General features: G+C 40.5%; 1 protein-coding gene across 1 annotated transcript in view; it reads left to right on the top strand.

Annotated features, from left to right (window-relative positions):
* The window catches only part of col24a1 (collagen type XXIV alpha 1 chain), an 87263-nt gene that overhangs the window by 44938 nt on the left and 19440 nt on the right, over window positions 1-22885 (top strand). The window contains exons 20-38 of the mRNA XM_080032791.1: window positions 647-700; window positions 843-896; window positions 2436-2480; window positions 2828-2881; window positions 3268-3312; window positions 6258-6311; window positions 7402-7455; window positions 9787-9840; window positions 10531-10584; window positions 12874-12927; window positions 13149-13193; window positions 14679-14723; window positions 17319-17372; window positions 18033-18086; window positions 18216-18269; window positions 19098-19151; window positions 20889-20942; window positions 21363-21470; window positions 22686-22739. Coding sequence (XP_079888917.1) covers window positions 647-700; window positions 843-896; window positions 2436-2480; window positions 2828-2881; window positions 3268-3312; window positions 6258-6311; window positions 7402-7455; window positions 9787-9840; window positions 10531-10584; window positions 12874-12927; window positions 13149-13193; window positions 14679-14723; window positions 17319-17372; window positions 18033-18086; window positions 18216-18269; window positions 19098-19151; window positions 20889-20942; window positions 21363-21470; window positions 22686-22739 — 1044 coding nt within the window. The remainder of the gene's footprint in view (window positions 1-646; window positions 701-842; window positions 897-2435; window positions 2481-2827; window positions 2882-3267; window positions 3313-6257; window positions 6312-7401; window positions 7456-9786; window positions 9841-10530; window positions 10585-12873; window positions 12928-13148; window positions 13194-14678; window positions 14724-17318; window positions 17373-18032; window positions 18087-18215; window positions 18270-19097; window positions 19152-20888; window positions 20943-21362; window positions 21471-22685; window positions 22740-22885) is intronic.

Raw genomic sequence — 22885 nt, 5'->3', positions numbered from 1 at the left:
ATGGGGCAGAGCGGGGAGTGACATGCAGAGAACGACCGCGGGCTGGCATCGAACCTGGGTCCACTGCTGGCCGAGGCCCATGGGGGGGACGCCCTACCAACTGAGCTAAGGGCGCCCCTCGTGTAGAATACCTTTTTGACCTTTTGTCAAAGAGGTCGTAGCTGACGATGCAAAGCACGTGACAAGCATGGAAAATATATAGACACGAGATACACGCTGCACTCTGCAGTGCATCATGACCGTGGGTCTCCTAGGTCACAGCCATCAGGCATAGTTTTCTGAAGTGAGTGATTATGTCATGGCAGGTGTGCCTGAAGGTATTCACCTCAGTGGCAATTCATCACTAACTGTGCGTCAGTTTTCCTATAAGCCTGCGTATATACACTCAATATATGCCCCACCCCTATGTCTACCTGATACAGATTTACTGTATGCAGAAAGCCTTCAGTGATTTACAAAGAAGATCTGCTGTGGTTCATCGACATATAACCTACTTTGTACCTGTCATTTGAAATGTAGCCTAGTCCTGTACTCCTTCAATGAGTTGATTGAACGTTATAATGATATAACCTAACCAATGAGTCATGTGAGTCATGACAACTATAATAACTTAATAACGCGGTCTCTCTCCTCCCGTTTTTGCAAGGGTTTTCCTGGAGACATCGGGGTTCCAGGGCCCAACGGTCCACCTGGACCAAAGGTACAGTAGCATCTCTCTCTCCCCATCCATCCATCCATCCATCCATCCATCCATCCATCCATCCATCCATCCATCCATCCATCCATCCAGCCATTCATTCAATTCACCCAATTTTAATTAATGCATTTGTCTTTGTTTTCAGGGTGTGCAAGGTGCCAGAGGGCCTCAAGGACCACAGGGGCCACAAGGAACAGAGGTGAGATGATTACATATCATACACACATCCTCCTCAATCCTACACGTCTGCACGCTTCTTCACTCACTGGTACAGAAAAGTGGAAAGTGGAAAATATTGCTCATCAAGAGATTAATGTTAGGAAATATTGAGAAACACAATGACTCTCATTTAACATCATGTCATATCTCAAGGAGGTTCACCTTAGATCGTAGTGGGAGTTATTATGTTTATCTCTGGGGGCATGTTCCACTGGGTGAAGTCATGATTCACCATTGGGTGCTTATAAAAACATGGCTGAGCATTTTCCAGGCCCTGGAAAAAAAAAGGAAAAAGAACAGAAGCCTTTGGAAGGTGTACAAAACACCAGCCACTTTTTTTTTTATGTTTTGCTGGATGTAACCGCATAAACCTGGCAACCGCTCAGACACATTGTTGGCTGATGTTACTCTCCTCTCACACACACGTTCCTGGAGTCACAGCTCCTCAGTCAGGTAGAGGACAGAAACGGAACACGATTGGTTCCTGACAGCTTAGTGGTAGACAGTAACACAGTACATATGCTCAATAAATGTACTTGATTACAATTTATAAATCGCTTATATCCAATTTGTGAGGCTGCAAAGGTTTTTTTTCTAGAAGACGGGGGATAACAATGAAATATTTATATCAGCTAAAATAATTCTCTCATCTGGATTGTGTATTACTGAGAGGATATTTCAGATTAGAGTCATTCAAACAGTAACAATGTGGCTGCTGATATTATACTATAAGGCACATACAGTGCCATATTTAACGTATTGGCATCCAAATGGTGCAGTACCATTAGAGTTATGGTAACATTAACTCTAAGCAAATAAATGGTTTTATAATCCCTAACAATGAGAAAGTTGCCAACATTTGTGTCATTGCATAACAGTATTCACTTCTATCATATTTTCAATGATATGATCATTTCTGAGATTCTCTAGGAAAATATATTCAGTCACCCCTTTGGAAAGCATCACTTAACTGAAAAATTATTGGTGACTGTCTGCGTTCATATTGAAATGGTTATGTTACTAAGCTACGGTATGTGTGTCATTTTTGGCATTTCGCATAATGTAACTGTCAGTGAAAGTAGTTAACGACACATCTGCGTCAGTACTTACATCAGAACAGAAGAGTGCAAGTGTCAAGTATCTTACTTTTCAGTCCTGTTGTTATTTAATCATAAGAATAAATGTGATGATAAATCATTGTCCCGATCTTGCTGTCCAAGATGAGTTATCATCAGCAACGTGGCAGGTGAACTGTTGAGACCTTTACTGTTGTGGTTTATCATCCAAATGGAATGAAACTGTGTGTGCATTTGTTCACGTTGTTTGGTGTGCCAGCTGTATTTACCTCTCTTTTGGACAAGTTTATATGCAAGAATGTGTTTGTGTGTGTGTGTGTGTGTGTGTGTGTGTGTGTGTGTGTGTGTGTGTGTGTGTGTGTGTGTGTGTGTGTGTGTGTGTGTGTGTGAGTGTGAGTGTTTGCGAATATTTGTGTGTGCTGAACTGTACTGTGTTTCCGCAGGGTGACGAAGGACCACTCGGCCCACCTGGCATCTCCGGCCCTACTGTAAGATCTCCCAGAGTCACATACTGTTTACACACAACACACATATAGACACATGCACTGAAACCGAGCCTTTTACAGGTGGTTTAAATTGAAATGGCTTGCTTAGATGTCCTATCAGGAAGCAGCTGGGATGAGATGTGCTAAACATGTTGTGAGCTTTATGTTATAATCATTGCTTGTGTGTGTGTGTGTGTGTGTGTGTGTGTGTGTGTGTGTGTGTGTGTGTGTGTGTGTGTGTGTGTGTGTGTGTGTGTGTGTGTGTGTGTGTGTGTGTGTGTGTGTGTGTGTGTGTGTGTGTGTGTGTGTGCGTGTGTGTGTATATAATGTCTCTCTGCCTGTTTTTGTAGGGGAGACCTGGAAGGAAAGGCTACATCGGCGAACCTGGCCCTGATGGTTTAGAGGTGAGTCTGCTTTCATAATGTACATATGATTTTACTGTCACTCAGTGATGTACTGTCACTGTATATGCACAATTTTATAATGACTTCTGTAACAATAAATCGTGCCACAATATTGAGGAATACTACAATATTTAAAATATGCATTGTTGGCCTCATGGTATGGTAAGGCTTTTTGTGTTGTAAACATGCTTTTAATCAGGAGAGAAAATTATTGCTTCCAGGGCCATCAACATGCCTGTTGGAAAACCACAATATGAAGCAATACAAAATGATTCACAGCCCTGTGTGTGTGTGTGTGCGTGTGTGTGTGTGTGTTTGTGTATGTGTGTGTGTGTGTGTGTCTGAAGTACAGGAAGCTAATCATGTTTGATGTGTTCTGCTTGCAGGGAGAGAAAGGGGACCTGGGAAATGTTGGAAAAATCGGACCACAAGTAAGTTACTATCACACTTGTAACATGCAAGACCGACGTTAATTAACCGCCATCCTGCTGTAGATTAAAAGCTTTTCCCTTACATCCCTCGTAAAGAGTGTTGCAGTGCTGTCACTTTAATTGGCTTGGGTTCCTGTCTTTAAAACATCTAATGTCATGTTTACATCAATGTTTAGGTTAGCTATTAAAGTGTGTCATAAAGAAAATTGTACATATTGCTTTAAGATAACGACGCAATGCCTCATTATGGGTTAAACTGTGGAAACTAAGGGAGGAAGTCACAGGGCCATTTCCTGATGTCTTGCTGTTTTCCTGCCCCCACTTTTAAAGAGGAATTCAGATATTTTCCCACCACTAGATACCATGTGCATCATGAATTTAAACAACATCAAATATGTTCTTGTTGTCCAAGTATCCTAGTGTATGTGCATGTTGACAAAGAGTAGAGAAATCTTGAGTAGAAAATGTTGACCCACAAAAAAGTTGTTGGTCTTCGTCCATCAAGTAGTTTGGCAAGTGTCCCGAAACATCTGTGTGGAGAGTGTTGTTCGTAAATGAGACAATTAACCGCAAAATCACAGTTTCATAGTTCTTTATTTTCTCTTTCATGCTTCAGTTCTTGCTTGATTCCCAAAACAAATACTCTAGAGAAATGCTGGGACATGTTCCCCCCTTTGGAAAAAAAAAACTCTTTTATGAACACAACTGCTTATGAACATCCAAAGTATGCCTGCCCCTTTACCGGAGGGGCCCCTTAATGTTAATATTTGCATTCTGTGCATAGTGGAGGCAACCAAGCGGGCCCATGTTGGACTGTGTTACAGCAGTGCACATATGAGAGGGATTAAGTACTAACTGAGTAGAGAGAGGCCTTTGAAGCCGAGGAGGAGCAATGGGGTTATGCAGAGAAAATAAAAGAGAAAAGAAAAAAACTTCTAAAACATATGGAGGCTCTAATGAATGCCATTACATCACTTTCCAAATAAATGAGATGTGTAAGAACCTGAGAAAGGCTGTTTCTGACTAGCGCAGGTTGACCCACGGTCGATGCAACGAGGCATTATGCTGCCAGTCTCTGTACCCCTTGTATGACCATATTGGCCTCCCGTAAACCGTTTCCAAGTGACATTTTATTGGAAGTTTTTACAGTGTAGTCTATTTAAGCCAATTTGGAGATTGGCTGCTGAGTGTTTCATTTTCAAGTCACCCTCCAGTTCACGTCTAGTAAAACAGAACATCGGTCCTCAATTACCATAGGCAACCGCAGGTGTACTTTGAAATGTAGTTCACATGTCAACCTCTGGGCTTTGATTTTTTCACGTCAGCTACTCAGTAAAGAGGCAGGAGTTAGGGAGAGCCTTAAAGCTCCTTAACTGTATGTGACTTGGGCTATATTTATTCCTTTAACTTACAGTTAATGGTTGTACCAGTATTTCAGTCACCTAGGCCTTTGTCTGAGAAACCAGATCACCTTCTAAACAGTACTGTTAAAGCTCCCATGTCAAAGCCCTGTCATGTTTAAACCCCTTAAGACCATTTCCTCCTGTTAAGTGATACAGGGTACCACATTGTCCCACTTCATGTCCCAATTAAAGGATTTGATGTCAATTTTAGAGCTCCTGTTCCCATGCCTGCAGGCTGCATCCCCTAACAGACACTGCGATACTAAGCCGTCGCTCAAACTGCTTTACTTGCATTCTACAGGATAATACCCTTTAGCTGCGGACATGAGTAACACTTTAAGGCTGTCGGCCTTTTTTAACAGACAAGCAAATGGAAAGAATATCATTGTTTTTATGTACAGTAAGTGGTCTGTTATGTGCTCACTCACAGTCCATCTGTAGTTTATGGGTGTATTTTTACTCTCTGATTATCTAGACACAAAAAAAGCGAAAAGGTTGAAAACAAATAAGAACATGTAAATGATACAGATGTAATAGGAGCAGCCATGTTGAATGCCATATCCTCTAAACTTAGTGAATATATCATCCTAAAAAGAGGAAACACGGCGGTTGAAATTGTGCCTCGCAGCCAGAGGCAGCCGCAGTTTGACCACGTTTTATTTTGTGGTTGGCCAGAAGTGAGGCCATGGTCTCCAATTGGGCAGTCGTATGAGTTATTACAATAACTTTGTTTTAAAAAAAAATAATTCTGCTGGCTTAAAGCGCCTCTGTGGCTTACTGAAAGTGCTGTGGTTCTGAAGTAGTGTGATAAGTGCATGTTGCTTTATCGCATCTGTCAGTGTACTCCTCATACTTACTCTTTTTGGACACTAAATTTGAGTTTTTATGCCCTCAACAAAAATACACACAATGACAGGGTTTTAAATAGTAAAGTTGCCCTTTCTGGCTGAATGGTATATGTCGTAAATATAACTGTTGGTCTGGCGCTGTGGATTGTCCAGTGCAGAGGCTGGCACATGTCCAAACCACAGCCCCATGTTCCAGACAGACTGATCTGGAAGTGCTTAAGCTCTGCTGATATCCCCCTCATATTTACATTAGCCATTTGTTTTGTTCTCCTTTACTAAGTATAATGTGTCCTTTTGAGGTCATCTGTATTGAGTTACTTGTATGCCATGAAATTGCCATGGCCCTTATAATTTCCAATCTTTCCTATTGTACTAAAAAAAAACATGTTATTTTTGTCTCCTGCCAGACAGTTTAGTTCCGCGACTCACACAAAAGCTTTAGGAACCCTTTCAAGGTTGCAACCTTTCTTTAGCATAGCAATTGTTATCAATTCCATATGGGTTGTATAAACAGATTTCAAATCAATAATAGTATGTCATGGTTACTGACATCTGTGTCAAATGCTTTTGCTTAGTTTTTTTATGTAGAACTTTTGCCTTCAGCGTGCATATATAGAAGAAATAGTTTGAAAAAAGAACATGTATTATAAGTATAGAAAATAAAATATATTGTTCTCCCTCCTCTCCTCCCCAGGGTCCTCTTGGCCTGATTGGGATAGCTGGGGTGATGGGAGTTCCTGGTGAAAAGGTAAGGAGTGTGTTCCTCTGTCATTAGCCTGTCAGTCACTATCAGCGGTGCTGCTTGTCAGAGGCAGACCCCTGTAATTAGGCCTGTGTTTAGCAGCCACGGCATGAGTCCCCAGAGGGCCCACAACACATGCCTACATAAACACTCAGCACTCTCACATCCACATCAATAACAATGTTGTCAAAGCCACGTTACCATTACTGCCTTTCACCCCTCCCGCCTTCCTGCGTGAACCTCCCTGCGAGGAATCCCCGACAACTTCGACAAAACCATTTACAGCAGGCAGACCGGAACATCTTGTGTGTATAAACGGTACTACATCAATGTGTTCTTTGCTTCACCATCGTCATATTAACATTATATATCTCACATAGTCACATATAAATACATTACCTCATCGCGGTGCATCATGCAATTTCTCGTTCTCACTTCCTCAACAAATGCAGGTGCCGCTAGCGCACGCTTGGGCACTTTTGTCCAAAGGGGGCACTCAAATCAACAAAAAACAAATGTTCCTCATAGCCATTGGAAGTAATTACAAGGTAAATTCAGGAGAGAATTTCAATTTAAGAGAAAGAGAATACAAATCTTGACCTCACTAACATATATATTACACAATTGCGTATTCAAACCTATATGCATGTATCAAGGAGATTTGCCACAGAGCAGTAAAAAGTCATGTAGAGATAATGATGTGGTCTGAAGAGGCCCTGAGGCGCTTTCTCGGCTCCCTTTGCCCCTCAGCTGCAGAGGAAACGTTACAAGTGTCTCTGCAAGCTTCCTGCTCAAGTGAAACGATTTAACCAGCAGTCTGAGTGTTGACTCTTATTTTCAGTCATCCATTGATCTCAACATGTTCCCGTAGCTCCAGCCGGGGTTACCTTTTCAATTTAACACACTGTGTAGAGTGCCACCGACCAGGTTTTTCAAAGTACCTGCACTGCATTGGAACAGCTGTCAATCTAACCTTCTGCATTTAAGAAGCTGCTCTCAAGTTTCATTGCTCTATTTAAGGGCATAAAGTTACACATAAAGTGTATGTGAAGCTGTGTTGGGCTCATTGTCTTTCTTACTGTTTTTTCCCCCCCAGGGTGACAGAGGGCCAGCGGGTCCAACAGGTCCAGCCGGGGAGAAGGGGCCAATGGTAAGTACACTCACTCAGGAACGGTTCTGTTTTGTTGGAAAGTTGGTGAACATCCAGGGCCATAGTGTAGTAGCCTATATACTGGAAAAAAAGTGTTACAATAAATCATGAAAGCTACAACAGCGTCTTAGAGCTTGAATACATTTTTCAGTAAACTACTGTCTGAGGAGGATGAATATGTAACCGAACCACTCAGTAGTTTTGGCAGATGGTACTTAGCAACAGGGTTTAGTTCAATGAAAATGAAAGCAGACTCAGTAGGCCTTAAAGGTTCCAGACTCATCGATGTTGCAACTTTTGTAGATCGTTTTTCAACAATCCCGCCGTGTCGAATGGATTTTCCCACAGTAATGCTGAGGATAGAGATGAAAAAAACAACTTTTTCTTTCTCTTTTGAATCACTCCGTCTGGTCTTGTTGACCAAATCCAGTGGCTAGACTTTGCACACATTGGGTTTGAATATTTTGACAGTTGTTTTGATGTTCTAAGTCTGGGATGTCTGTTTCCATTGTTAAATTTAATGATGAATTTCCTTTGTTACAAATAAAAAATAGTGTCAATGATTGATCTATGACAGAATGATGATGATTATTTTTAAAGCTCATTTTGACCAATTTTATAGCTTTTTTCAAATGCTGGTGTTGAAAAATGTGAGGGATTTCAACCAACTCCCCATTACTGCAACCATCCTGTCCTCTATAAACTGGTCCCTTCAAACATCTTTGTCAACCAAAGAAAAGACTGAGAAAAATATCTGAGTGTAGCACTCATTGACAAAGCTATTGAGGAATTAGCATAAAAGTGACTCATCGTGTTAAGTTGCCTTTCCTAAATCTGTTCAGTGCGTTGAAGCTGGATTTAATAAATGCTGTGTATTAATTCACAAGTTAAGAGCTGTCTCTATTGTGGAAAATGTGACTACACACACCATGTTTTGACAGTGTCGATTCCCCAGAGCAAAAAAAACACACTTCTGTCCAGAGCATCCGTGTTTCTACTGTGTCTTCTGTATTGCTGAGAGAGAGAGAGAGAGAGACACAGAGAGAAAGAGAGAGAGAGAGAGAGAGACACACACACGGAGAGACAGAGACACCGAGAGAGAGACACACAGAGAGAGAGAGATAGAGAGAGAGACACACAGAGAGACAGAGAGACACACAGAGAAACACAGAGAGAGAGAGAGAGAGAGAGAGGGGCTGGCCTGCATCCATCGCAGTCCGGGGGCCTTGGATTCACTCCCTGTCTGTAGCTTTGGGCCCCAGTCTTGACCTTGCTGGCTGGCAGAGCGGCTGCAGGCTGACTGATTGGCTGGCTGAGGAGAGAGAGGAGGATGACTAATTCTGTGGCTGGCTGGTTGAATAGCTCGATGATGGAATCACTGGTAGTGTGTATCTGCATGTGTGCATGTTTGATTGAAAGAGAGAGAGCGAGAGAGACCGAGAGCGCTTTGTGACTTATGTGAAGAGTTATGGCTTTTTTTGGTGACCTAGTTTTAAAGATGCTGTGTCTAGAATGTATTGGGATTTTTCATAACAGACTTAAAAATGAAATAAAATGTTCATAAGTATGTTTTAATAAGACTATAATCACTTCAAAATGAAAAGTTGTGGTTTATTTTTTTTACCTTAGAATGAGCCTTTCATATCTACATAGGAGTTTCATATCTACATTTCGCCATGTTGCACCACTATGTTCTTACTGACGCACAGAATGGACAAACTTATCGGCCTTACTTCTCTCGATATGACACACTGCACCTTTAACTAGAATGGAACCACACTGGCCAGGACTCCCGGTTCACTGTGATGTTTCTTTCAACAAAGATTAAACTGATCGTCTAATGAGGCTCTGTTTCTGTTGAAAGAGCATTTCCAGTGATTAGTGTTTCCTGGCAAACCCCAACCACCTTAGTCTTTACACTGACTCTTTGTTATTGTGGTATTATCCCTTAATAGGTTATTACATGAAGAGAATGGACGCTTGAAAGTACTTTGATGAGAAGCACATCACACAGCTGTTTCTTTTATTTTTTTTTCTTCTCAGTATTCTGGAGCGTTCTCTAAGACTTAATATGAAACACCATTCTACAAAACTGTCCTAATCCTTTCCAGTCACAGATGTAACCACCTTTTATTTCAGTGTTTCACTGCAGCTACGATGTTGATCCACACTAGTCAGTCATTGTCAAAAAACAAGGGCTCAATTGTATGAATTATTCGTAAAATGATAACCACTTGTATTACCAGTTTAGCATAATGCTATTACACAGTGAAAAGGTTTCTTGTCTATAACTTTCTATACTTTTTGTTTTTCTTCCTGTTTTGATCTAAGGGCTATCCAGGGTTGCCAGGAGGTCCCGGGGACTTTGGCATGCAAGGTGCACCTGTAAGTGTCATATCCGCATCACCACTATGTCATACCAAATAGTGATTATTTTTGCACTGCTATGTCTTCCTGTAAATCCATATTACTGTAGGCCTATGTTATAAATGATACACTTATGTATCCTTTGCATACCTCCATGAACCTCATTTTTATTTTATTTTGCTCCCTCTGCATTTGGGATTGAGTCATACACATAATGGTAGTAAATGGACTGAGAAGCGTGGTTGCATTGAGTCTCATGTTCTCTGCTCTTGGCTAGCTTGTCTTAACTTGATCTCTCAAGCTGAGTCATATAGAGTACTTTTGCAGTTTTTGTAAACACATACAAATCAAGGGGTGATTTAAATGTATCAGTTTTCCTGTTTCCCACAATTGAGTCCAAGTCTGTGTAAACAACAGCACTGCATGTCTTCACTGACTGACTGTGGTAAATAGTTGAAGTGAAGCCCTTGCTGTTCATCCATTACGTTTATATGACTAGTGTAAGTGTGGACAAAATATGTATTGAGAGGTTTTGCCATGTTTGGTTGGTGAAATATTCTCAATGTATTTTTAAGTTGGTCTAACTGCATCATATCAAAAAAATTCTATGAAATCTTCCTAAATGTATCCATTGTTTTACTACAGTTTTCCAACCTTAACTCTTGTCTCTTGTCTTCCATCTTGTGCCTGTCTTCTTTCTTCTCACAGGGTCTACAGGGGCAGAGGGGCAGTGCAGGCATCGCTGGGCCAAAGGGCAGGAGGGTAAGAGCTGCATTAGCTGTTAAGCCTACCACAACTCAATGGTGACCATGAAAACTTCCCCATAGAGATCCCTGGTTGTCTGTTTCACATCACAGCTCTATTCCCATAAGCTAGAGGTTAAAGCAATTATAAGACATGTGCTTGTCCTTCCACTTGGCCCAGCTTCTTTATAGGTGCATTTACAACTGTTTCATAACCCCAAAGAATCTTAGGTTGAAAGACATTATGGAAATGTTAAATGGATATGCTGTGGTAATACTGGTGGGACACCGTGTGGTTAAGAAGAGAATGACACCTTTAGGTGAGGAATGAATAAGTAAAATAAATGATTATGATAGATAAAGGCTTACATCATGTCAACTCTAATCAGCTAGTTCACCAGAGCAGAGCAAACAAAGGAGAACATATTTCATCTGAACTGTCTAGATTTAAAACGTGTAGAACCAAATTGGTGGGTCTGCAAATCACAATAATCCTATTATGTTGACTTACATATCCCATACTGTAGTGCTTGAGCATATGAACAGTTTGGTCCTCAATGGTATACAATAAACAAAAGCTATTTTAGTCTTTTAAACGTGCACATTTTTCAAGTTTTAGTTTTCATGGTAAAAATGTTGTATCATAAACATGCCATCAGCCGAACAAACAAGAAAGGTTCTTATGTCGAATGCACATTTTATTCTTGCGTTTTGTACTGATTTGAAAGCTGTCAGCGTCTCATCAGTGTTCAGGCCCTCGTGATTGTACAGAGCTCTAAGGTTGTTGGCAGTGTCTGCCAGTTTCTATTTTTCTCAGTGTCTCCTTTGCTCACCACTTTGGTGTAATTGCTTGTAAGCAACCGCTCATGGGAGGTCCTCTTTACTAGACCTTTTAACTCTTAGTTTTGCCTTTAATTAACTTTATACCTTTCCTTAAGCAATGGTTTGCTTGTTTACTTCACCCCACTGCCAGACTGTCAAACATGTCCCTGGCTATAGCTCACTATGCGTCCATTTCAGCTAATGCATAAACACTATTTATTTCAACAGATTGAATACTGCCTACTACCAAACTCCATTATCCATATTTCAATTTCTTTCATCCTCTCTTCATTCCTGTTTTACTCCAATGGCAAATTCTGCCAAGCAAAGCATGTGGCAGCACTTAACATGCCAGCGCTTGTGTTGTTTACTGTCATCTAATACACGTGTGCGCTTGTGGTTGCATTTCCCGTCTTGTTGAGGGACCAGAACCAGTGAAGAACAGTGGGAAAGCTACTTATTTAAACCAAAGTCACATATTCCCGTGCTCGCTGATGTTTTTGGAAACAAGCCTGCATCCTTTGTTGCGCTATGGATGCAGGATGTAGGATAAGGAGATTTACCTTGGAATGTAAGGATGCAGAATGAAGTTGCCATGCACTGCTTGCGTATCGCTCATTGTTTACCCTCTGAGCTATACAACATTTTCGGGAAGTGCACTTGCTTTAGTTTGCACACACCTGCACTGGTTTTGAATTAAATTGTCCTCAGAGGAAAACAGATATTTAAAAACTTTCAAAGTACTGTAGTTGTTCTGACTGTCCACATTGTTTATTATTAAAAAGTTGTCTGACTACTTATCAGACTAACATGGCCATACATGTTAATAGTGGTAATTAAAGGTGGAGTCAGCGATTCTGGAGAACGCTTGTTGTCAAAATCACTTTTTGTCAAAGTTAGTGAATATTTCCTCATGATCACCTGTACGTAATGTGTGCTGGAAAAAAAAAACGGACAGGTAGCGGATCGTGAGGAGATGTTCACTGAACATTAAACATGCATTACTGGAGCATTGGTCATCTAAAAAACATACATCCTAGCTGGTCTGCCTTGAAGCTTAAAGGAAGCTGAGTGACCTTAAATAGTTGCGCGTTAGGCAAAGTATAGAGACATCAGAGCAAGAGATATAACAGACAAGATGCAAATAACAGATTGGCTTAAAGTGGACAGGGCTAGAAAGGGGAGGGTCTTTGTATTGCATTGTTCTATTTAGAGATCGTTATCAGTCACCCTACCTCTACCTGTGTGGTGCTTGGAAACCCCTGGAATGTTAATGGCAGTGGTACAGGCTGCAGCATCAGGGCGGAAAACCCCCCAAGTAGACAACCAAGAATACCTCCTTAATTACTTTGTCTCTGGTGCTAATTCAGAGGTGACTGTACATATGTCAACTTTTGCATGATGCTGCTTTGATGCTAAATGTATTGTACTGCTCATTCTTTGTTGAGTGATGTTCAAAGGTGTGTTTCATGTTTCCATCGCATAGGGTCCGCGGGGTCCAGACGGCCCTCTGGGAGAACCAGGCCCCGAGGGAACCAAGGTAAACAATGCACACCACCCTGTTAAAAAAACATATCCATGTGCATCAATAAAGTACGTTTGTAATGTTAGTAGAGGTGGCATTATCTGTTTGACTACGGAATGCCACTTTTTCGGAAATGATTTGTCACAGCATATGAATGGTTAATTTCATTAGTCCCTCTATATTTTTCTTCTTTGTAACTTAACTTTCCGAAACGTGTCATGTGTTTTTCCCTACAGGGGGAAAGGGGTGAAAATGGAATAAAAGGCGAGCCAGGATTCATAGTAAGTTGTCTCAACAATAACATCGCTTTTCAGCTTATTTGGAAAAGAGCGAATGTCTATAGAAGACTATTATAAATGTAATACTCAAAGCACTGAAATCCCTTGTAAGGTGCCTGCTGAAAGTTTATGATGCTGTAAATGTTTTGGCACAATGATGAAATGAACAGGCACATTTATTTGATTCCTCATTCATCCGAAGCCAAGAATAATTATTGTAATAAAACGAACTCTTCCTGAAACATCCACGTTTACATACACGCATCCCTTTTAAAGATGCACTGATTCACCTCATGTGAAATACATTGCCACATGTAATTACAAACATTACACCGGCGTCTAGTATCACCCTCGGGCCTCTGTAAACAAGTTAAATCCGTTTTTATTGGGTGGGACTTTGTGTCTTCGTCTTTGTATCAGGTTCTACCGAAACGGAAAGCTGAGCTAAATCTTCCGTGGAGTAGCAGGATAAACCTAAATTTTGTATTTTAGCTAATCTAGCTGAGTGAAACACAATCCGGCTACAGATTTGGCTGTCATGCCTCGTTTTATTAAAGGGATTTAAAGTGAAATCTCCCATTTTCCAGAAGTGTAGAGGCATCTCATTACAGCCATCCTAGGCGTTTGCATGTAATGTGCATGCGCATAGGGATATATTTCAGGATGGGGGGATGCAGGGGATATGTCTCCCCTCAATATTAAGAAGAGGTACATATTGCCCAATCAAAAAAAATATGGAAGACATCCGCCTTCGCAAAAGAGGTAAAACATGATAGTTCAGGGGGTCGAAAAATGTATATACCCTTCTTACCTGTAACTTTGTATTTCACAACGATTTTCGACCCCCCTAAAATGGACCATATAATCTCAACCTTGCAGACCTCACGATTGCGCTGACTTTCTTGAACTCGGATTGAATAAAGAAATTTCCACCTTACATTGGTGCTTGAAAGGTAAACCATAAAGCAAGAATGTGTGAATGTTGATAGTAAGCCTGCTATCGGTGTATGAATGTGTGTGAATGGTAACGTGGGAATGGGAACAGGTCTCCCTTGAAAAAGAGTCTCCGGTCTCAATGGGATTAACCTGTATAAATAAAGGTTAAAAAAAATAATAATAATAAATGTGTAGAAAATGTAGTGTTTGACACATTTTGGGGGGGCAAACTAAATCAAATGCCTCTGACCAGATTAACAACATAGTCATTTCTGATTCTAGTTGCACCAGTAAGATATTGTATTCCCCTGAGAGAAATTGTAAGACATTTGACATTTTAAATAGTCTAATCAAGACCCAAGGGAGCCAAAAAAATTAATCAAGATATTGATGTTGCTGCAAATTTTGTCACGAGGCATATCATCCTATCAGTGCAAAACCGACCAATCATAAGACGCTGAAGATGAATGTGTTTCCCCAAATATATTCAAAGCAGTTGGGTTGATTGAAACTTCATGTTAATCATGCAAATACTGCTTTCTGTTCTTTCAGGGCAAGGCTGGCAGTCCAGGAGAGAGAGGCCCCCATGGGAAGCACGTAAGCAATGTTTACCTTTTTTAAAGTTGTTTTTCAAAAGGTTTAATTATCTTCATCACCTAAGCACGAAGCCAGCAGACCACACAGACTTGTCAAACATCTCCACATCCTCCTCTCACCTTTAATATGTATAATTATTACTTAGGGAGTGTGCACCAATAAAGTCACCCCAGAGGAAGTTGTCAGAGTTACAAGAGGACACTGTTTGCAGGCTCATAATCAAATCGTGAATGGATTTCCCCTCGCTCATCTGGTGTTTGTTGGTGGTTTTCGTTCAGCATAGAGAGTGCTGAAATCAATTTGTAACGACTGAATCTTTTGATTATTTGTGTGTTCAGCCATTAAACCGGAACAATTGTTTTTATTCAAACTGTCTTTGTATTTTTATGTCTAGTTGTCAAGAGTCTGTGTTAGGGTATTGCGCTTTTTACTAGCCATTTAGATTTTATTTTCATTGATACTGGATTTTTGAGTCTCTTAATCTCTCAATACATTTTTGACCCAAACCTTTAGAAAATGGTCATATTCAATAATTATTATGACATATCCAGTATGTACAGATATGTATGGAGAAGTATGGAGAAGCACAATGTACAGTTGAACAATAAACTTTTCAGTGCTCTCTGGTGGGCAATTTATGTAATGGCAAAGCGGTTTACCACAAACATATATTTATAATTTCTCTACATCAATTTCTTGTTAGTTATTACAATGCTGACATGCGTGCCCGTACTAATAAAAATGGTGGATGAAATCAGCAAGCTGCATGGATGGCATTTTAACAACCCCAGAGGAAGAAGTTAGTCATTTTAGCATTAATAATTTTATGTAAGACACGCATACAAAACTACTTTCATTGACTACAGTGTCTTGTTTGAGTGCAACACAAAACACATTTTTCGGCAGCTTCCAGGGATCATTTTGCCTGCAAAGCCTTGGGTTTTTTTAATGTTGTTTTTACCATCAGAAAAATTAAAGATGGTGCCTTCAATGCGTTTGAACTGTGAAAGGATAAAATAACTGATGCTTCACAGATGGTGGAGGCATGCAAACAAAAACTGATCAAAAGCAGATTCCAGTGCAGATCCATGTCTTGTAGTCAAGCGATGATCATTATGTACACTGTATGTTTCTTACAGAGCAGAAAAGCCACGACTTACTTAAGACAATCCTCAGTCAGAGAAAAGCTCTTACATCTGCATGCTTAAGCAGTGTTGCTTTCCCATATTTGAAACTCACAAATTGCGAGTTCTGTAATTTCTCTAATCATGTATCGGCTTAACATTGAAAACTTGAGTCTTTTTTTCATAATTACTTTAAACCAACACACACGTAGACATTTGCATGCCTGTTACTCTCAGATAAAGCCATGTGGACATCCACACACATGGATTCATGCACACACTATGGACATAGCAACACACACACATACTTGGGACTAGTTGCAACCTGTTTTCCTATGCACACACTGAAACCTTTTTTTTTTGTTACATTGGCAGCTTTCAAACACAGGTCACTGTGTGTTTTGACCTCCACTTCAGAGTGAACAGTTACTTCTAACGCTGACTTTAGCTTTGAAATATGCAGTAATTGATTGTTATCAATGGCACTGCTTTGGGTATCTTCTGTATCAGGGCAGCATTTGCATTGTCCACCTCTGGACTGATAGCGCCATCTTGTGTCTGATAGGATTTCCTTCAAATTCTATCATGAACATTTCTACACTCTGCGATTCCTGTCCCATTTTGCTCAGTACTCAATGCCATTGTGAAGTTTATGCATTTGTCAAGGATTGTGGGTGTTTTCAAAAAGGCACTGTATTATACTTTAGTTTTCCATAAATCTTCCTGTATCTCTAAAATATTATAAACATAGCTTCCATCCCTTTCACTTTTCAAATTAACTCTCACCGGCAATTTTCACAACATAGTATGTGGGGCTGTAAAAACATTTCAAGGCATTTTTTCTCATTTAATTTCCCTTTAGTTCAATTGATTCAACTTCACTCTTTGAATACCTGATTTATTTGAATATTTCATTTTGCAATTTTTGTATTTTCTTTTCCGAGTCATATCTACTCAATGAATAGACTTAAAAGGTATTTGAGTCTTAATTATGATGAGTTATGTTGTTGTGTTAGACAAATATGTATGTGGAACAATCTATTCCTAGTGGTTGATGCTACTGAATCTATTGTTGCCTCATCAAACTTCACATTCATTTCAATGCTTGGAAGAAGCCGCTATCTCTTTTCTTACACAATGAACTAGCATCTTCTGTGTAATGTTGGAAGTGAACCCTGTTTCAAATTAGGATGCCTTGTCTAAACTTGGCAACAAAATGTTTGAACTACAACAAAGAGATCTAAAAAAAGCAGGGAAGCCAGTGGATTTTATATTGCATCGAAGGGTTTTCAGCATCATGCCTCTCTAGGCAATACACAACACTGAAATATTACACTCATAATGGTGTGTAGGTATGTTGCTAATGATGACGTTAATGATGATAATATGACTGTGGCCAGAACCAGGTTTTTCCCCATGCTTGTTTTGTGTAATAATACAAATTAATGATTAAAGTTGTGTGTGTTTCCAGGGCAAAGCAGGAATTCCAGGAAGCGGCGGGGAGAGGGGACCCCACGGTGAGCCAGTAAGTAGCTGTCTTCTTACTGTTGCATTGACGCTGCTGTTTGAGGAAACTGAAAAAAATACACCAACAATTGTGAAATCTACAGTATGTGTGGAAGATAACATCCTCTTGAATCATTGTTGCTAACAAAAATTTGCCAGAAAGGAAGCCGTCAGGGTCGGAATTGGTCAATGAATATTATGTTTCGCTACAGGAAATTAAACAAAAAGGAAAATGTATTTGTATTTGTCTTTGTATATTGCTTTATCTATCAGCGTTCCTCACACCTTCGTACCTTCTTGGATTAGTCGTCAAGCTCTTGGCAGATTTTCTGGAAATCTGCCGACCCCTCAGTGACATGAAGAATGTCAAACAATCATAATACAAACATTTATTTGGGTTGGGAGGATTCGGTGACGCTGTTTAGGTTATGGGTCTCATCTTGCCCTTGGCCTGTCTTCAGTTTCACTCCAGGCATTCTCAGCTCCGAGCTTTCCCTATCCTGCAGGCTTATGAATTTTTTGTTTATTTTGGCATTATACAGTATGCTGGAATTGTGTATTATGTTGTTTTGGTGTTCAATTCCCCCGATTTACTGTGATTAGTTAGTGCAACAATGAGATGAGTGTACCATTCAACTTGTGTCTTTAGAGCATTTCTTGATGGTTATTATTCTTGCAGGGACCCAAAGGACCTGTTGGGGAGGCTGGACCTGATGGAGAACAAGGATCTGAAGTACTTTTCATTCAATATTCGTAACGATTTATCAATTTATCATAAAAACATTTTTTGTATAGTGTGCTATGTTTACAGACCAAATGGAACATGACTGATGCTCTTTGTTTGTCTGTCCCATCTCTGTAGGGTGGGCCTGGAGCAGAGGGGGAAATGGGTGCCATCGGAGAGCCGGGATTAATGGTCAGTTCAAGTTTGCCTTTTTTGCATCCGTTACGTCACCTTTAAACTGCAGGAAAAAGTGGCCAAAATTGTTTTGATGATCATTCACATTAAACCTCCTACGAGGAACCATTAAATGTTTATGAAACAGTCAAATATTTCCATCTGATGATCATTTATGACGAGTAACATCTGTTGTCGTAAAAACACTACAGCTTTTGTCTGAAGATGCCCCTTGAGCAGAAACTGAATGATCTTCATAGATACTTTAATTCAAATCTTTTCCATTCTGTTTATGCCACTTTGGGAACTCGTACTAAATCCAATGCAGGTCTGATTTTTCCAGTGCGACCACAGTCTGAACGGTCATATTGGACTTCAATCTACTTTGACATAACTCTAGATCAACATTTTGTCACCCTTGTTCGACAGATGTTGTTCAAAGTCACCCCTTGACATCCTGAAATGTTGGATGAAATCATTTTGTGTGAAGCCGTTCACATCACAATGCCACCACTTCTCATCCAGCCATGCCTCCTTACAGAAGTAGCAGTAAACCAATGCTTTGGATCAGTTCAATTCAGCCCCCCAGCCCCCAAACAAAAAAAAATTACATTTCAGTGATAAATTCGTAAATAAATAAAACAGAAGTAATGCTTATATAGTGTGAATCCAGCCTTAGAAAACGTTTTTTTTTATGCAGAGTTCCAGACCCTACCTCCTTTCAGCTCTCACAAGACTTTGTATTTGACAGAACTGTGGCACTGAGTTAAACGATAGGTGTGCATGCAGATATAAGTGTGTGTTTGACATTCAGACAGCCCTGTGTGTTGTTGTGTGTCCCTGCAGGGTGATGTTGGTCCTCCGGGAGCCGAAGGGGAGCAGGGACAGGAAGGAATCAGAGTAAGTGACTGCAGACGAGCCACTAATCCCCCCCCCCCCTCCTGCCTTGTGTTTGGGTAAATCTAACCCCACTCATTTATTTACTCCCCCTCATTGGGACGGGCATGTCTAATCTTTCCGGCCCCGAAGAAAGCAGATACAGGTTTATTTTTGTCTGATTGACCATATAAATAGCACTTAGAGACCTCTCGAGTCTCTTCTTTCTAACCCTGCCCACATAATTAGATTCAACATTCTTCAACAAGGTTTTTCAAACATCAGGACTATGGTGCATTTTTTTTTAAAGAAAAAAACCTGGATGTACAGTAGAAAATCCACACTTGATCTCCAAAGGCTCACCTCATGTAGACGTGCTGACAGTGTTGTTGTAATGCATCAGAATTCCTCATGGGGGCGACAGCAATTACACACTATAAAGGCCCAATCTAGATCCACCCCCTACACCCTATCCCTATCCACTATCCCTCCGTTTGCGCGTTCGCGAGGAGGGCCCGCCATATTGAGTGTCGTCCCAAACCACAGAGCCTCGAGTGTGAGTGGGTTATAAAGCCCTCGATCACCGAGTCTGCATCGATAGTGGCTTAGCCCTACGTTTGACACAGGTGTCCGCCAATCAATTAAGTCCGGAATGGAGGAGCCAACTTACAAATGAGAGTTCCATGGAGTTTGTTTCCCGAATTATAAATGAAACGTTCTCTTACCTCAAACAGACATTTGATTGTTTATTTTTATGCATAGCCCTAAATGACGGAACCAGAGGGTAGCCTACAATTTTAGAACTAACATGTTGTTTTACACTTGTTGATTTGATTTAAGTGACAGTGATTATTATTTCCTTAAATTGTTAGTAAGATTTGTGTTACTGTTAAAGCCAATGAGGGGTAGTAATAGCGGCGGTGACGTCAGTCAGCTGGAGCGCATGACTTTTCTTATTTATGACCACCCTTGCAGTGCATTATAATTTATGCACGCTAATTAACTGCCGCGATTTGCGGGTCGAAATGGCAGATTAACGTATCATGACAAGTGGAATACATGCTTTATCAGATTATTGTTCTTTTCCCTGGTTTTGTATGCTGCTGTGCATGTAAACTAAAAGGATAATTAAACAGCGGATCACCCACCCGTTTTCTCCACTACAGACTGAGCTGGTAAAATTAAGAATATGCAGTTACAAAATGTTTAACAAAAAATAAATTATGCAGCCAAAAAATCATGGGAGTGAGTTTGTTTTTATTCAATACTACATTTACTCTCATATGCGTAGCTTATGAATGTAAAGATCGGTTCAGGTCAAATATAAAAGTGGTGGAATTTTATTTTAGGGTGAGAAATAAAGACTTAACAGTTAACTAGTGTCTCCAGGTTTCTTCCTGTTTCCGTCTGACAGAGGCGAGGGCTTGCCAAAGCCGCGCCGTTGTTATACCCTCCCCTTAATGATCGAGTGGCACTCCACAGCCGCGAGGGTGACTCCACAGCGAGTCACACTCGCTCACGGAGTGGGAGTGCATAGGGAGTCATTTGGGAAAGGGCCAAAGAGTTACCTGTAGTGATATCTAGCTGTGCAGATAGTGTGACCTTAATTGGCCTACTTTGAACTATCAGTCATCTCTGAACAATTAAGGATTTCACAGTTCTCATGAAGCCGAGGAGGAGGGATAATTATGTAATCGTGCTGATTCGTCACATTTCAAAACCATGACGTTTCTGTTTTTGTAAATGTTGTTGTGTTTGTAGGGCCCCCCTGGTCCCCATGGTGAAGACGGCCCTCAAGGAAAAGATGGACCCAAGGTAAAATGCAGCGAAGACGTTAACTTCACTTCACTCCTTTCTAACAAAACCAAGTCTGAAGCCAAAATGAACTATGAATTTGTTTTGAGCGGGGAAATATTTATATAGCTGTCCGTGGACTCTACTTGCTTAAGCTCCTCAAAGTCAAAAGTTCAGGGCTGAAAAATGTTTAGATTTTACTGAACATTACCACAATAGACTACTTATCCTACAACCCTACAATGCCACACTAAATGTGAATAGAATGTATTCAGTTGGACATTCAAATAAGGCCATTACACTAAAGCATTTTTGTCAGCTTTTGAATAACTCAGGCTGTCTGACCTCTTGACATCTATCTGTTGGTTATATGAAACTTACTATACAGTATACAACTGAACTGTTTTTAACTCTTTTCCACTGTTTCTCTCCCACTGTCAGGGTGATCCTGGTGAGCGTGGGCCAATCGGAGAGCACGGGGACAAAGGAACAGAAGGGGACGCGGGGCCCCCGGGAACACTGGGAGGACCCGGGAAACAAGGCTTTCGAGTGAGTGGATTTTATATTTCCAAACTGTCAGATAAAACCTTTTTTATTGAACAACTTTAAAGGTGGAGTCAGCAAGGTGTGTTGTCAAAATAACTTTTTAAAAATCAGTGAGTGTCTCCAAACACGCTACCGGTACATACTGTGTGAGCACCAGTGTTAATACACAGTCTTGGCTCTGTAAATGGGCATGTTGCAAGCTAAGGACCTCTGTGTTTACATACCAGTTTACAGAGCCTAGGCTGTGTATTGACACCAGATTTTTTAGCATTGCATACACAGCTGACTCCACCTTTAATTTAAATGAGAGGCAATTAGAAAGTGTTGCCTATATTGGCACCATAATTGATTCAGAAAATACACTCTTGTACATAATTTGAGTAAAAATAAGATGTGAATAAAAGGTCAGGTGCATTGAGGTTGTTGCAGAACTTGCTGCTCTTGTTTTTTCACTGTGGTTATTCATGTTATATCATGCTGCTAAGAGATTGATGGATCATGAACATACTTTCCTCAGATGTATAGCAAAAATAAATCACATCTATAGATTTTTACATGCAACTGTCAGAGCAGGTTACATAAGTGTTCTTAAGCTAATAATGCCCCGGTATCCCAGTAGGGGTCAGCCTTCACTTCAACAAAGACTTTATAGTCTATGTTTTGCTACTGGGGCAGTTAAAGGTCATATATTGTGGATGTTGAGTACTGTATGATAAATCAAAGCCGAAGTGCTTGTTTCTTTTGAGATCCAGGTCCAGATATAGCTATGTGCTATGAGAGGCAGGGACTTTTCAAGGCACACAAAGTTATAGCTTGGAAAGCAGTATTGCGTAGTTTAAAAATGTGTAAAAAAAATCTGGTGAACACTTGGAACAACATTGTACACTACAACATACACGCTATTTTAACATATGCATAGACATCGCTAACAATGTTTTAAATAAAAACGCTGCAGTGTCAGGATTCTTGGGTTCTGAACAGGCACCAAAATATGACAGTATCAGGATACGATACATCATGTCAATAAAAGTGATGTTGATGTTTCAGCTCCAGAAGTTCTTAATTCCCTTTGATTATGAAACAGATTTTCCGTGTGTGTGTGTGTGTGTGTGTGTGTGTGTGTGTGTGTGTGTGTGTGTGTGTGTGTGTGCGTGCGTGCGTGCGTGCGTGCGTGCGTGCGTGCGTGTGTGGTATTTATTTAATGATCTCCTGTTACAGGGGCCAGAAGGAAAACTAGGGAACCCAGGGAACAGAGGACGACACGGCAAGAAGGTAAGAACCTCTTCCATCACCACTCCTCCTGTACAGTCGTTTCCCCAGCAGTGAAACAAAGGAAGCCAGAGAGCACACAGTCCAAGGCTCTTTGGCGTTCAAGTGTTTCCAGAGAACAACTGAGTCATCTGTAAAGTGACTGACTC

This window comes from Ammodytes marinus (assembly GCF_949987685.1).
Source record: "Ammodytes marinus genome assembly, chromosome: 8".
Lineage (NCBI taxonomy): Eukaryota > Metazoa > Chordata > Actinopteri > Uranoscopiformes > Ammodytidae > Ammodytes > Ammodytes marinus.
The sequence above is the reverse complement of the archived record's forward strand: the minus strand, read 5'-3'. Positions and strand labels throughout refer to the sequence as shown.